Source organism: Halichoerus grypus, chromosome 3, assembly GCF_964656455.1.
Source record: "Halichoerus grypus chromosome 3, mHalGry1.hap1.1, whole genome shotgun sequence".
Classification (NCBI taxonomy): Eukaryota; Metazoa; Chordata; class Mammalia; order Carnivora; family Phocidae; genus Halichoerus; species Halichoerus grypus.
In genome coordinates, this window is record NC_135714.1 from 43,902,306 (window position 1) to 43,919,441 (window position 17,136).

At 33.5% G+C, this 17,136-nt stretch overlaps 1 protein-coding gene across 5 annotated transcripts in view; it reads left to right on the forward strand.

The window, feature by feature from the left end:
- Positions 1 to 17,136, forward strand: part of EXOC1 (exocyst complex component 1) — a 67,969-nt gene that overhangs the window by 21,764 nt on the left and 29,069 nt on the right. For 3 of the 5 annotated variants that reach the window (XM_036120766.2, XM_036120768.2, XM_078068676.1), the window contains exons 4-10: positions 69 to 228; positions 3,125 to 3,145; positions 4,660 to 4,847; positions 7,145 to 7,372; positions 7,579 to 7,711; positions 8,363 to 8,472; positions 16,013 to 16,162. In XM_036120766.2, coding sequence (XP_035976659.1) covers positions 69 to 228; positions 3,125 to 3,145; positions 4,660 to 4,847; positions 7,145 to 7,372; positions 7,579 to 7,711; positions 8,363 to 8,472; positions 16,013 to 16,162 — 990 coding nt within the window. The remainder of the gene's footprint in view (positions 1 to 68; positions 229 to 3,124; positions 3,146 to 4,659; positions 4,848 to 7,144; positions 7,373 to 7,578; positions 7,712 to 8,362; positions 8,473 to 16,012; positions 16,163 to 17,136) is intronic. The other 2 variants (XM_078068677.1, XM_078068678.1) reach the window with 1 other exon arrangement.

Consider the following 17,136-nt stretch of genomic DNA (forward strand, 5'->3'; position numbering starts at 1 on the left):
TATAGACTTTATAATAATGAAAAAGGGATATGATCCAAAACAATATCTTTTGTATATTTTTATTTCAGGAAAATCCTGAATTTGATTTACATTTTGAAAAAATATATAAATGGGTTGCCAGCAGCACCGCTGAAAAGAATGCATTTATTTCATGCATTTGGAAATTGAATCAGCGATATCTCCGGAAGAAAATTGATTTTGTCAATGTTAGCTCACAGCTCTTGGAAGGTAAAGTTAAATAGAAATGCTTATGTAAAATCAAGTATATCTACGAGTGAATATATAATTTGACGTTACTCAAAATGATTAGCACACTGATTTACCTTATATTGCAAAGGAGTTGAAAAATTTTTCTTATTGCGGAGTGATACTTGTTCATTATAGAAATTGATACATTAAACTAAATAAATAAAAATCACTTATAAACTTAATCCTCAGAGATAACTGCTGTTAATGTTTTGTTAGATAGTCTTCCAATCTTTTTTCTATGCATATTTAAATACTTTCTTAAAATAAATTCACATTCTGTTTTCTAACATACTTTTTCTTATAATGAACATTTTTCTTATAATGAACATTTTTCATGTTATTAAATACTTACCCCAACATTTTTTTTAGTGGTACCATAATATTCCATTATATGAATATACCTTAATTTATTTAACTAATCATTTATTTAAAAATTTCCAATCTTTGCTTATTTTAAATAATTTTGACATGAATATCCTTGTAGTTGTATTTTTGTGCAGAGTATAGGTATAGTGGTTAAAAATATAACTCAAGTCAGACTGCTTGGGTTCAAATCCTGGCTTTGTCGCTTACCAGTATGTGACCTTGGACTATTCTATGTTTCAGTTTTCTTTATCTCAGAAATAGAGATAATTAGTAGTATCCACTCCATAGGGTTGTTGTGAGGATTAAATTACTTAATATATGAAAGTGATGAGATCAATGCCAGGTATATAGTAAGTACTCAGTAAATATTAGCTCTTATTATATTATCAGGATAAAATCCTTAGATAGAAAGTTAAATAGGGTATTTTTGATCCGTATATCTTCAGGGATGTTACTATGGATTATTTTGTGTTATAAGACGAAAACTACTGTTATTTATTAAAAATGTACAATGAGATTTTATTCTTTAAAAATTTCTTTCATAAAGACATAAACATTGTAAGAAAATGGTTCTGTATGCCTTGTGGATACAATTTGTGTTGTATTCTTTATCTCAGAAAGCAGTTGAAATAACAGCTAGTATGCAGATGAATAGAGTTGTTGCTCCTCTTATTAATAAAAAAAGATTTATTCCAAATAATATATATTAGAAAGAAAACTTAGATTTGTCCTAAGTTGTATATTAGCATTTTAAAATAGGAGCTTCATTCTATTCCGTTAAAATGGAAATAGCCAATATTCAACCATTTTGACCTATAAAAATGGCCATTTCAGATGCTTCAGACTATTCATTTACTTAGCCAATTACCTCTGTCCTTTTTCTATTCTGTTTTACTTACTCCTTTTCTGTTTGCCTGTGGATATTTCCCTGAAATATAGTATTCCTTCCTAACACTTAGTAATCAGTAAGCCCATTATTGGTTTCAGGTTTGATGCTTGAAACTGGCAGAGGCAAGTCACATCTGTCAGGCCCTGTGCTACTCCCCCCAGTGGAGCCCTTGAGTAGCCCTCGGGGTTGACATCTCACCAACATTAGACCCCAGTGTCTTGGCAATTGAGTATGTTGAGGGAATGACCTCAAGAAATTGATGGTAATTTTTCATGCCTTGAATAGTGGTTTAATTTGTTTTGAACAGCTCTTATTTTATTTTACTTATTTATTTTTTTTACCATTTCGGGGTTGAACATTTTGATGAGGGAATGATTGCTATTCTGTTTTTAAATATTGTGTATCTCCAGATGTTACTCGTTGCCTATGATGTGTTTTAAACCAATATAGTTCATTGAGCCAACAGTATGGGAAAATACATACCCTACCTGGTTTCCCTCATTAAGAAATTTTACCCTAATCAATGAGAAGAATATTGCTGTTTTTAGAATGCCTAGCTTAAAAAAAAAAAAAATTTAATTTTATAAGGCCTAAAGCAATGTGTAGACATTTTCATGTTTATAAAAGTTACCCCTAATTCAGATCAATTTTAGGAATACTGTGAAGATCCTTAAGGATCTCACTGTGAAAATCATTTTCCATAAATCAATAACTGTTGTTTTGGTTTAGTGGAGTCCAGAGAATAGTTTTCTTAATATCTGCAAATTTGTTTAAATGTTTTAATGGATTTTGAAATCATAGCCGTTGATTCCCATTTAAAAAAACAATAAATGTGTCTAAGCTTTAGGTGATGTTAGAAAACAAATAAGAAATTATCCTTTTAAGAGATAAGTAATCGTCCCAGTAAGACTTCACTGTGAATGCTAACAGTGGCAACTTTAGTGGTTTTTATTGGTGACAACTGAATATTTATGCTAGTAAGTGGGGTTTCTCAGCAGAAGGCTTTTAAGGTTTTTAAAGGAGGATTTTGTTACCAGTTGAAGTAGAGTCAAGTTTTTGTTTGGCTTTTTCTTTTTCATTCTTATAACCAGATTTTAAAAAAGAAATCTTTGACTTAAATCCTTAAAAGCCAGCTTGAACAGATACACACGAGTGTGTGTTCTTTTTAAATTGTTTCAATCTCTTCCTTTCTAACAGTGTTTTATGACTAATCTATTGTGAGGGAATGTCTGGGTAAAGTTTTGGGGCCTTGAGTGAAAATAACTAGACTAAATGCATGAGTCACAGCTGACCTAAAAATAATTCTCAGGAAGTGATCTATTTCCCAGTTTTCTCCAAGGACTAGTTAGTGTTGTTTCTTAAAAGAAAGAAAAAATAGAAAGATAAATGTATTTTTAGTCATTGTCAGAAAAAGAATAAGAGAATTAACTCTGGAAATTTAGTTTCTGTGGATCTTTCCACTTTGTACTTGATTTGGACGTTGTCTTTTAAACTTTGATGTACCAGAAGTTCAAATGAAATATGGGTAGTATTTTAAAATTTTAAACCTGTATACTTTTCTACCCAGCTAATATTCTTTGCTTACTTTCCTCTGCTTTTTTCATACTTTTTACTCTCCAGAACTGCCTAAAGTTACAGAAGGTGCGTAACACCTTTTCTTTTTATTCTATTCCATATATTTTTTATTACTTGCCATTGTTATGTATTGTTGGTTGCATATTTTATGAAATTGTGCATAGGGACAAGTTTATTACCACAAAATCCATATAGTAATAAAGTTAACGATAGGATTCATTATTGACTTCCAAAGGACTGTTTCATGGAAGAGAAAATACTTCTGAAGCAGTTATGGTCGTTTAAAATATTTATTTATTTTAAATAATCTGCTTGTGTAAGGAGCTGTACAGAATTATTTGGGCAGTCCCTGCCCCCTAGTGGCTAATAAACTGTCAGATGTGAGCTAAAATGGACTCGTTCAAAGGCCAGGGAGCTAGGTGATAACCTGTCTAAAGAACTATTTATATACTGTAATCTGTAATTGCCTGTACCAAAAGTTTTGTTCCCCTCCTTTTTTTTTCTGGGACATTATCTAAATCTGCCTAATTATCATTCTTAAGAGTAAATTATTTATTACTTTGAGTTAGTTGTTTTTTTCCCTAGAACAAATTAACATATGTCAAGTCATGCTGAATGTAAGTATTTCATTTGCATACAAAATAATGAATATTTAAAGTTCCAGAGGTGGTGATTTAAATCGTGTCCCATTAAGTTTATGAAAATCAATAACTTTATTTAGAGTTTTAGTTAGGGGGTAAAAAAAAATTTTTTTTCACTTTACCTCTCCTAACCTCAAGCTTTATATAAAATCCCACAAACTAAATGTATTTTCTCAAAAAATTGAACTGAAACGTTTATCCAGAAGACACCTTACATTTGACCTCTTGGTCTTTTGTTAAGAAGCATGAAGACTAGTTAAATTTCTGTAATTTCAAACGTCCATGTTATTGTTGCTCTTCTTACTGTGTAGACTTGTTGAGAAAACTTTTATACTTGATCTTTAGAAATTTTATTAATGCATGTGAAATTGTTTTAAACAAAGAAATGGAAAATCCATTTAATATTTTTAATACCCAAAATAAATTGTGAATACATTTTTCATTTCAACTAAAAGTTACTTGGAAAAAAAAACATAACAAGGACAAAAAAGAACAGAAGAAAAATGTTACCTGTGGAAAAAAAGGAAAGCAAATTATTTTTTATGTGCCCTAAATTCATAGTCATTGTTTTGTTAGAGCAAAAACCACCTCAGATAGGAAAAAAAGATTAGGCTTGTTTCCACATGTTTTGTTTCTGGTTTTGCATTTGTTTTTGTAGTTTAATTATGTTTTGGGAAATTGTTCTAAAGCCTATTTTAACACTTAAAAGTGAGCGAATTAGACTGCATGCTTTGTATTTGTTATAATAAATGTTACAGTAAACATATTAACATATGCATTTTTTTCATAAAAATAAGGTTTTTTTTTTTAATATTCTGAATCATTCTTTCCTATTTTTCAGCCACTAAATGTGACCTGTGCTTATAACTGACTATAAGTACCATGTTATTGTCTTCCTACTTTTTTACTACTTTATTTTTAATTTTTACCCTCTTTAAGAGTCTGTTCCAAGTGGAGAAAATCAGAGTGTGACAGGAGGTGATGAAGAAGTAGTAGATGTATACCAAGAGTTAAATGCAAGAGAAGAGCAGGATATTGAAATAATGATGGAAGGCTGTGAATGTGCAATCTCTAATGCTGAGGCCTTTGCAGAAAGGTTGTCCAGAGAGCTGCAGGTGCTGGATGGGGTAAGACCTTTTTATAATCTGTAAATGAATGATGTGTAGTGGATTGAGAAGACCGGTGATGTTCAGATTTTACTGCCTCAGCACCTAAGCCTTTATAGTGTGATTATTGCCGTCTCTCTCTGTAAGCACATTACCAGATGCCTTATCTTTCACTGCTCTTGCTCAAAAGACAGAACCATTCCTGTTAATCAGGCCAGTGAAGGCAGTTGGGTGAGGTTGGGGATTTGGGGAGGTTCTTGACACAAAGTGATGGAAGTAAAAAGTAGCCGACCAGAAACCAACTTGGGGTTGCTTTCCCCCAGCCTCTGAAACATCACAGAATAATTCAGTGCAAAAGAATAGCATTTTTGTGGTTCAAAAAAAAAAAAAAAAAAATAGGTACAAATCAGAAATAGAAAAATTAGTTTGAAATAAGTGAATCATTTACTCAAATGGAGCAGAGTAAGTATAGTGAAAACAAGGAGCCAGGGGAAAAGGATGTTTGGCTCCCCTGCTCAAATGTTTTGGGATAGCTCTTTTTAATTTGTATGCACAGTTTCTGAGTCTACAAACTAAATGCACATCTTTAGAAAGTAAAAAGCTAAAAGACATAACTAAAAATAACACCACTAATGTGAGAAAAATCTAGAACAAGAACATGTGTTTTTTTGTTTTGTTTAAACAAAGTAAGCATTTAAGAAAAACCCTCAGAGAATGAGGAATATTTTAAAGACAAAGAATTTTGATATTTTATACATGAAAGGTACAGAATTTATGAGGTTGACCTCAGGCCCAGAGATTACACAAATAGTCCAAGTTTACAAGTTTATAAAACTCACTGGAAGCTAAGCCTAGAAGAAACTTCAAGTTGTTAAAGTGGAAATTGTCCTGGACAAGGTCGAGCCCCAGGTCTGCTACTTGAGAGATCTATTCAGTGGCCCAGAGGCCTGCTGACTCTTACGGTTGGGCTGCACTTACAGTTGACTTATTATGAATAGCATATAAAATAATGTGTGAAATTATAGCATCAACTGTCCAATGAAATTCTTTTCATTCCTGGTCTGGTCCAAGTTTTTTCCTCATACCCTGTTACCTGCCTTCTTAGTGTGGCTTAGTGGTTTATATTTTCTTTTCTAATGGATATTGCATGTATGTTACAAGTTATCACCTTGCTTCCCAGTTTTATGTTGGATTTGATAGCTTCCATATTTCAGGAAATTTAGAATCAATAGTCAGAATCACTTAGGAAACAATGATAAGGGGATGGTGGTTTGTTCCTGCTTTGCCTGGAAAAAAACATACAGTAGTTGCAAATGAAAGAGAAAAGAAAGAAGACAATAGAAGGAGCTATCTTGGGCGCCTGGGTGGCTCAGTCGTTAAGCGTCTGCCTTCGGCTCAGGTCATGATCCCAGGGTCCTGGGATCGAGTCCCACATCGGGCTCCCTGTTCGGCGGGAAGCCTTCTTCTCCCTCTCCCACTCCCCCGCTTCTGTTCCTGCTCTCGCTGTGTCTCTCTCTGTCAAATAAATAAATAAAATCTTTAAAAAAAAAAAAAAAAAGAAGGAGCAATCTTATGGATATATAGTCTGTGGCCATGTGGTCTTATGGTCGTGGCTCTTCCACATCATGTAAGTACCAATTGTACTACAGTTATAAATTAGTTCAGTGTATCTTTCAAACACTGATATACCACTGCTACCCTCTTGACTAAGGTATTACACGGGTGGTTATACTTTTTTTAGCATTTTACAACAATGTTAAGAAGTACAGGAAATTTTTATAGCTGGTAGAATTGGAAGTGTCAGAAATGGGAGTATATCAGGGTGCCTGGGTGGCTCAGATGGTTAAGCATCTGCCTTTCGGCTCGGGTCATAGTCCCAGGGTCCTGGGATCGAGCCCCACATTGGGCTCCCTGCTTGGTGGGGAGCCTGCTTCTCCCTATTCCTCTACTGTTCCCCCTGCTTGTGCACTCTTGCTCTCTCTGTCAAATAAATAAATAAAATCTTTAAAAAAAAAAAAAAAGAAATGGGAGTATATCAACACTAATGATACATTGTGGGGCAGAACCCTACTTGTACAGTCTGGGAAAATATAAAATACTGAGGCATAGTCCCTAACCTTCATAGGGAGGCAAGTGTATCTTCTTGAAATACTGTGTAAAAACAGAACATAAACATAAAGTGATAAACTGAAATAAATGTTTAGATGCATACCAATCTTTGTTACTCAGGTGTCAAAGGGATTTAGCAATATTTCATCTTACGCTTCTTTTATACATTTAAATAATATGAAGAGTTACTTTTGTTTTTCACTTTGTAGGCCAACATCCAATCAATCATGGCCTCTGAAAAGCAAGTGAACATCCTGATGAAGTTGCTGGATGAGGCTCTAAAGGAAGTAGATCAGATTGAGTTGAAACTGAGCAGTTATGAGGAAATGCTCCAAAGTGTAAAAGAACAAATGGATCAGATCTCTGAAAGCAACCACCTAATTCATCTTAGTAACACTAATAATGTAAAACTCCTGTCTGAAATAGAGTTTCTTGTGGTAAGTATGTTGGTAAATTGCTACCACCAACAAAAAAAAACAAAACAAAATATAATATATAAAACCCATTTGTAAACATTTTCTAAATTCCTTCTGAGAGTAAGATTTAAAATAATTCCAAAGACCTTATGATAGTATTGAGTAGCATCTTACCTGTAAATTTCCCAAAATTACATGTGCAAATGGTGTATTTATATATATTCCAGAACCACATGGACCTGGCCAAAGGTCACATAAAGGCCCTTCAGGAGGGAGATCTTGCTTCTTCTAGAGGCATCGAGGCCTGCACCAATGCCGCTGATGCCCTTCTGCAGTGCATGAATGTAGCTCTCCGTCCAGGTATGTTCATTAGAAATGATAAAATCTGACCAAGAATCTGAGACTAAACCTGTAACTTGGTATAAAGCTTTTAACAAGAAATACATGGGGTAAGTGGTTTAGGGTGACTGTAGTATTAGCTCCTCAAACCAGTTTCATTTCTTTCCAAACGTGTTTCTGTTGGCACTAAGAACTTTTTCATTTTAGTTCCTGTGATTGATCATCAGTGACTCTAGTTAACACCATGATTTTTCTCTAGTACAGTCTACAGAACCTAGCACAGAGTTGATGCTTTGATTAGACCAGAGAGCATGAGGAGGTTTTGTTAGGCAAGTGGTTCCAAAACTTGAGTTTGCTCAGAATCATGGAGATGGTTTGTTAAAACACATATTACTAGGGCCCAGCCCCAGATTGAGTAGGTGTGGACCAAAGCTCCAGTATCCACATTTCCAGCAGTTCCCAGATCATGCTGAGGCAGGACCACACTTGGAGAACCACTGTACTACACTGTTTTCTCCCCTTGCTTACCTTTCTTTTATAAAGCAGATGAATAAACCAATAAAACTTTGGGGTCTTCAAAACAGAAATGTGGATACTATTATAAATGTATTCATTGAAGATCGGAGAAATCTCTTTACCTGTTAAATCAGTCAAGAACTGTTCTGGTTTCAGGCCATGACATGCTCCTGGCAGTCAGACAGCAACAGCAGCGTTTCAGTGATTTGCGAGAGCAGTTTGCCCGGAGACTGGCCAGTCACCTCAACAACGTTTTTGTTCAACAGGTAATTTTATTTCATTAATAAAACTGGCATGTTTCTGTAGCTTTTTGATATATATGTTTCCACAAAAATTGTAATGTGTTTATTTGGGATCACATATTCTTTCACATGTTTATTCAATTTTGAGATCTTTAAATAAGATATTTAAGTATTTGCTCATAGGTGTATGTTGGGCCTCAACTGTCTCCTTAGGTAGACAGTCTAGTTCCTTCTAGCTAAAACTCTCTGATTCTAGAAATCGAATAAATAACTATGCTTACTTATTACATATACCATTTATATGTTCTTATTTATAAAAGTAAGTCCAAACTTGTTACATGTTTGCTGCTTAGCCTATTTTATTTTTCAGTATTTTGAGGTGAGAACCAGGACTTGACTCAAGTGTTTTAAATGTTTCATTGGCTGTATATATTTTTATATATGAGAAAAATGACTATGGCTCAGTTATAAATTCCATTTGATTTAATTTTATATAAACCCTTTGTCTACATTTTTATATGGAAAAGGAGGTTATAATTAACGTTGTGGCAATAATATTAATATTAACAATATTAAGAGTACCTTTGAGGGATTTGAATAGAAGACATTTTAATCTGGCATAATTAGGTTTCTTATGTTTTTCATCTCTTATTAAGGTTATTGGACAAAAAAAAATTGAGAGAAATTTTGTTCAAGAAATGCTGTCTGAAACATTAGATTCTTATCTTGTTTTCACTTTGCAGTATTCTAAAACAATTGTATTTACTTTATTTTATTTCTGATTAGTTTACTCAGGCCCTCCTTCAACTCTATAACAGGTCCTACTTTCTTTCGGTGCCTGTGAGTACATCAGATTTGGCTCAAGCTTTTCTCTTTTTTTTTTTTTTTTTTTCCCTATAAAGTTTGCTAAACTTAACAGCAGCAGAATCTTAAAAGATTATAACTTTACTGACTTAAGCTGCTTGTTAACCATATTTATAGCAGTTTTTTAATGTCCCATAGCAGAATGTTTATTTTGGCCAGAAAGGCATTTCATCTCCTTCTGCTTGCCTCTTTTTCTGTTATTCTTTCACTCACTCACTCCTTCATTTATTTAGAAACCTTTTACCAGGTGATTGGGATACATACCAGACATTTACTTGGGATAGGTGAGAGGCTGATCCTGTCCTCAAGTGGCTCACAGTCTAGGGGAGGGAGGGAGATACACTTAGGAAGGGTAAATATTATTGTAGCGGTCACACCTGTGAGCATAAAGGAAGCCTATCTAGCTAAGGGTGCAAGGGAGACATTGGGGAAGACTCTCTTAATGTTTCACTTGACCTGAAAAGTATCAATAAAAAAGTAAATCTAGAAGCCCCACAGGAAATAATAATCACATTTTTTTTTTTGCATTAGTATTTTAATATTTATTTCTGCCCAATTCCATAGTTTTTAAAAATGACATTGTTGATAGTGATGTTATCCACATTTGTAGAGGGCATTGGGAATGTTGGAATGTTGGAATGTTGGAATGTTACTGTAGGTAAACAGCAGTCCTTTCTGCACCCTTCATTGTTTGTTGTAACATGCAGTTAATTTATGATTTTGCTTCTTTGCCTTTTAAACTAATGGCTTTGTTTACTATGAATGCTTCCAGTTCTGAAAATCTAATATGTATTGTTACATGTGAGTGATGCATGTTGAAAAACCAGAATGTTGCAACAACCTAGGATATGCTGAAGAAAGTGGAGGAGGGTGTCCCAAGTACAGAAAAGAGATTTTTCTGTGTGTTGAATTCAGTGCATCAGGTCACCTGGCGAAAGAGTTGGGAAACATGGGTGTTTTCTATTCCCAGTTGTGAAACAAATGAGCTGGGAAAAGTTGATTACCATATTATAGTATATCTCTTTGTCAATCGGCAGATTTTCATTGTGTGCCTCTTAAATACTTGTTGTTTCCATATGTAAGAATAAGAAATGGCTTCTACACTCCAGATGCTTCTAAGAAGGCATTAAGACTAATGTGCTTAAAGCTCTACAGCAATGCATATATGAAACTGTTAATTGTATGACTACATATACATAGTTTATATATGTATATACAAGTGCTAAAAAGTTTTAATCAAAAGTAAGTTTACTGAGAATTTAGGTAGTCAAGTATGGCATCATGGATAAAATAAGACTTGAACAGAGTCTGCAATGCAGTTTCTGGCAAATGTATGTATATTCAACATATGTAACTACTGTATAGAAGAATACAGTGGAAATAATCTATTGATCACAACATAACAGTAATTTAAGAGCACCGATTCCCAGTCTTTTTAAAATTCATACATCAGTAAAATTAAAAGAAATAAAATTTGGAGACTTACTAAGTCACCAATTTTTTATTTTACCAAATAAAAACTTTAAAAAAGAAATCCTGCCATCCACTTTCACTATCTTTTTGTCTTGGCACTAAACGAAAAGAATATAACTTCAGATTTCCAGATTAAATACATTTCCCTTTATGAGAAACTCTCTGCCATCATTTTATTTGTTTCTTAGTGCCATAGGCCAGTAAAAAACATCTTCGCATTTGGGAATCACTGATCCAGAGCATGCTATGATACAGCTTTCATATTAGTACTTCCACATAGCTATATTACTTTAATGAAACCTGAAATGCATTTTTTTAATATTCACTTCTTACTATATATACATATAATAGAGTAATATTTTTAACAATTGACTAGATTCTTTTGACTCTTCTAGGTCTTCTTACACACTCAGCTTCCATTGAAATTATAGACTCTTACCTATAATTTTTACATTTACGAGGGATTTATATATCTAAGAAGATATTCAACTAGAGAATCAGGTCAGTTACACTAATTAGGATTCCAACATCAAAAACACACAGCCAAATTAAGGCTAACGAAATTGAGGAAATACTTGCATAAAATGTATGTATTTAAAAAAAACTATTTTGGTTGTCTTTTGAAAGATTCGGCTTGAAAGGATAACTCTTTTCTGCCTTTTTTGTCCCCCTTGGGTTCTTCAGAGACCTCATAATTCTGTACATTTTCTTTTGCAATATGATGAGAACTGATTATCCACCGAACTAAAAGTACAACTGGGAAAAACTGAAATTGTGGGGGTTTTGCTATACGCTTAAGCTTGGGAATTTTTCTTTCAATGTATTTTTATAGAAACATCCTATAGTAAAATAAAGCCTGTAAAATATACCACCAGTGTTCAGTTCATTTCACAAAAATTGTTTCCTTAAGCATGTTTCACCATTTCCTAAACATAGGTTAATGATCTGTAGTTAAAAGCTTAGAGTTAGGATTATTTAAGATCAGTTTTTGTGATGTTTGTTGGAACTGTGCTCAGACTTTCTTTTTTCTTTAAGAAAACCAAAATAAACATGCCATTACACAGAAAGAAAGAGTTCCCAAATCTTGAGAATTTATTCAGCATTTGAAATGAGTGTATCATTTCTGTTTGAAAATCAGTTACAGTGGTTAAGAGTACGGCGGCGGAGCCAAACTTCCTGGATTCAAAACCCTGACTCTGCTACCTCCTACCTGGGTGACCTTTAGCAAGTTAATTAACCTCCTTGTGCCACAAATCCTAGTAATATATACGCTAATGAAAATTTATAATGTACTAAGTTTGTAGAAAATGTGTCTGTCTTAGATTAGCTGAACAGAGCTCGACAGGGGGCTCAGTCCCACGACTGCAAGATCGTGACCCCAGCTAAAAGCAAGAGTCAGACGCTTAACCGACTGAGCCACGCAGGCACCCAAGTTTTGCTATTTTTTAAATGAGGAGCAAAGTACTTTACAAGGTTATTGTGAACATTAGAACTTATATATATAGAAAGAGCAAGAGAGCACACCCAACATGACCAAAGGCATTCAATAAATTGTTATTGTTACTAATTTATTATTATTTATAATAAGAAACTTTATTTTTTAATTTAAATTCCATTTAATTAGCATATAGTATATTATTAGCTTCAGAGGTAGAATTTAGTGATTCATCAGTTGCATACAACACCCAGTGCTCATTCCATCAAGTGCCCTCCTTAATGCCTATCACCCAGTTACTGCATCCCCCCACCCTCAGTTGTTTCCTATAGTTAAGATATAATAAGAAACTTTAAGCAATGTCTTAATTTTTTTAATATATAAAGAATAAAGTTGTGTGCACATGAGAATTCTAGAAGTGACCGTAACTTATATTAGTGATTGAATTAAACAGTTTAAATATGTAATTTTCCTATTTCCTATAGTTATTTTAGAACAGTTTCTCTAAAATTAAATCTTCTGTTAGCACTAATCACATTTAATCTATCTTGATAGTAATGGTTTGAAGATCATGATGTTCTTCATATTAGAAGGCAATTCTTCAGGTGATGGTGATCTTAAAATGCTGTTTGCAAAAGAAAGCTTTGAATAGTAACATGTGAAAGAGCTTTATAAATTGTAAAATCCTCTACAAACAATAATTAGTTCTTCCATTTTTAGGGGAGAAGGTTTTTAATTGAAGAACTTTCCTGACACTAAATTAAGTAATATAACTTAACATGTAATGGCCTGAGTAAACAGTTGCAGAAGAACATAAACAATAATTTTGAGTCTTGAATCATTGAGAAAAATTAATGAGAAAGACTGTTTGGGATGAAAGATTTCTAATATTATTATTAATAAAGAATTTTTAAAAATTAACCTTTGGCAACTATAATGAGAGTTGAAGTATAGTCCAGTGGTAATAACTGTGTGTTTTATTTAAAATGATTAATTATTTTCATATTTATTGTTAGTCTTTACCTCACAGAAAACATGTAGGTGACCAGGCATTGCAAATATATAGAATAGTTGCATTTTTCAACACTGTAGCTCTTAGTCCACAATGATTCTTTTGGAAGATGTGATTGTTTTATATTTAGCCATCCAAAAAAGAATGTTCACATAGGTCCATGCTCCCCTATCTAAAACTCTTGGGGTCAGCTGTGTTTTTAGAATTTTTCAGATTTTAGTAAAGTAATATAGTACATATACTATGTATTATATAACCACTCCAAGAGGGTCTGGAGCAGGGCCCTGTGATTAAGCACACAATGTTCCTACAGCAAAAAATATGAATAGTCATTCCAAACACTATAAATAGCCTCATGTCAGTTCAGGTCAAGTTTTGCCATTAAAATAGATTTGGCACTGAATTTAAACAGAGGTTTTAGAGCTTTTTGTATTTTAGAAGTACAGAAAGGGATTGTACACAGTATACCTTGTATATAACATCTATAATAGCTATGAGCTTGTGTTGCCTCTCCCTTTCTTTTTCTTATTTTAAATTGCTCAGTCTAGTTTTCTGATACTTTTCTGCTTTCTCTAGTCCAATGTCCTAAGTATCAGTAATCTTAATCTTAAGTAATATCAGTAATCTTAGTCTTTTTTTAGTAATCTTAATCTCAAATAATCCTTAATCTTAGAAATATATTGATTATTCTACATAGTTTTATATAGAATTTCTATATAATGGGTCCTTATTTTTCTTTTTATCTCCATTTTAAATTGGGGATATAATCTTACAAGAAGAAAGTTCTCCAACAGGCTGATTTGAAAGCTTTAATGAAGAAGGAACTCAACGATGGTTTTAGTACTTGGCATGTCTTATTCTCCTATTTTCTTGCTCTAAAGTACTTCTCAATTGCTAGAGAATTCTTCATTGCCTTAGATCAGGAATTTTTTTCTGGATACTCTGTAGTTAAAAGAAATTGTTTAAAAAATCCATAACCAAAGTTCTTATTTTGTGTCTGTAGTAAAGCATATAAATTAGATAGAGAAAAGAAACCTCTTTTAAATTAAAAGAATTTAAATTCAGGGGCACCTGAGTGGCTCAGTTGGTTTTGCATCCAACTCTTGATTTCAGCTCAGGTCATGATCTCAGTGTCGTGAAATTGAGCCCTGTATCAGGCTCCGCGCTCAACACAAGAGTCTGCTTGAGATTCTCTCTCCCTCCCTCTCCCTCTGCCCCTCACCCTGTGCTCTCTAAATAAATAAATAAATAAATAAATAAATAAATAAATAAAATCTTTAAAAAATAAAAATAAAATAATTTAAATTCAGGATATTTATAAGCTAATTTATGTCAGCTAGTATAATACACATATAATTAGGTTTAGGTAACTTTACTAGGAAATGAGTTAACCAGCACCAAAAGTCAATCACTGTGTCATTTTAACAGAATGCTAACAAATAAGTTCTGACTAAGCAAATTAGATTGAGTCAGAATTACATCAAATAAATCCATATTGTTTTTCCTTTTCCTTGTTCTTGGGAACTTATATTTTCAAGGGGAAATTTACTCCTTTAATCTTTCAACTCCTCATCTCTTAGACACTAGCTTTGAGTTCATGACAAATATTGACAAAGTAGCAGAGAGAGCTAGATTGTTTCCAAAGAGGGCTGGGAAGATTTTTATTGTGTTTGTTTTTTAGATACCAATAACTGGTAGGCATTTGCAGTTTTTGAGTCTGGTTAAAATGATTTTGTTAGATATGTTTTTTTGTTTTTGTTTTTGTTTTGTTTTGTTTTGTTTTTGCTGGTATTGTCTTTTTGTTGTTCCATGAGTCATTGTTTGCGTGTAACACCCAGTGCTCCATGCAGAACGTGCCCTCTTTAATACCCATCACCAGGCTAACCCATCCTCCCACCCCCCTCCCCTCTAGAACCCTCAGTTTGTTTTTCAGAGTCCATAGTCTCTCATGGTTCGTTAGATATGTTTTTAAAAGAAAATGGAAGTGTGACTCACATGACTAAGGTTCCAGTTCTTCCCTCCAGCATGACCTGAGTAAATCACTTAACCCTTTAAGTTTCAGTTTCTTCTAGAAAATAAGCTCATTGGAACAGATAATCTTCCAGGCCTATATTTTTCAAAACAAAAGTCAGGATGCATCATCTAAGACTAACTGATAACTTACTAATTTATTTACATAAAAGCCTTGTCAAGGTTTTTAAATAAAATCATGTGTAGTTATTTAACAAATTTCTAGAAAAACTAAAATTACACTATTATTAAGTATTATCCAGGAAAGCCCAGGATATCATCATCTGTGTTGCTTCCTAGTTCTAAAAGTTTATATCCTGTATGTCCTTATCTGTTGTTTTAAATATTGTAGACTCTAATAGTAGAAATACCATAGATGTAGACAATTTGTTTTGAATGACTTCCCTATTTGATGTGTTTCTCGGTACAGTTGTATCATGAGGTTTATTTGCTTAGTAAATAGTAAAATGTACGGTATGGGAGAGACAGGCTTGATTAAAACATTCATTGTCAACTCCTTTAGAAGATGAAATGGGTAGTTGATTTATCCCAGAGTGCCATTCTTGCATGTTTATGATTATTTTATGGTGATGAGGTTCAGTAGATTTACACAGGATGATAAAAGAAGACAAGTAAGTACTCAAGTTTTTATCCTTCTCTCTTCTTTTGCTTTTCTTTGGCTACATTTGGTCGTTGTTTAGACTTTTCAATTGCAACATGTTTCTTTTACTGTCAATGTATTTATTGACTTATTTACAATATCACTCTAGGGTCATGATCAGAGTTCAACTCTTGCTCAGCACTCTGTTGAACTGGCTTTACCCAACCATCATCCATTTCATAGAGACTTGCTTCGATATGCCAAGTTGATGGAGTGGCTGAAGAGTACAGATTATGGAAAATATGAGGGACTAACAAAGGTATGAGTTTGATATCAATTACTCACTGAGTATGGAATATAATCTTCTAGAATCAAGATGTCATGTATTCAGTTCCCCAAGTGACATTTGAAGTACTGTAGTACCTTCTTAGCAAAGCAGAAACTAATTGAATTTCTGAGTGCTCATTAACCAGGCAGAACACTTACTTTATTTACTTGGGTAAAGAAGAGCTAAATTTCGAACTTCAGCTTAATATAGTAATAGGCTGTACTGTGGCCTTAAGCATCATTCAGTTTAGTTAAATGCAATAATTATTTCCTGAGTTTCTTTACAAGCAATATAGAAACTAGAGACTAGAAGATATGTAAGTGAGGTGTTTGCCCTCTAAGAATTCATAACCTGTTTGATAAAGCAAGTGCAGAGTGCCTCTTTATTAAGCAAGCATTTCACTATTCCAGGCACACGGGGCCTACCAAACAAGCCCTACTTCTAGAGAGCCTCACATCTGACTGGGAAGAACAATTACACTTAAAACAATCAGCAAAACATTAAGTGCTAAACTGAAAATGAGTTTAAATGCATGGCAGTTTAGAAAAGAAAAATCCATGTCCTAAAAACTTCAGGGCAGAAATTGGACTTGAATTGAGTTTTAAATAATGAATGGGATTAGATAAACCAGAAAAGAGAGAAAGGGTATTCCAGGGATGAGGAGCAAGATGTGCAGACAGAGGTGGGAAAATATGCCCTTTTGTCCGGACAATGGAGAATGCAAGCCTATGAAGCAGAAATTTCATATTCTGGAGCAGTGAGAAATTATGTTGAAAAAGATGAGCCATGAGACCTAACAGCATTCCTCATACATGGGAAAAGACTAGATGAGGCAAATTCATAAGAACCTAATATAATAATTCAGATGAAATGAAATCTGACCCAGGAAGATAGTGGTAGGAATAGAGAATAGAAACCAAAAGAGAGACTCCAAGGATGGAAGGGACAGGATGATGCCAAACTTT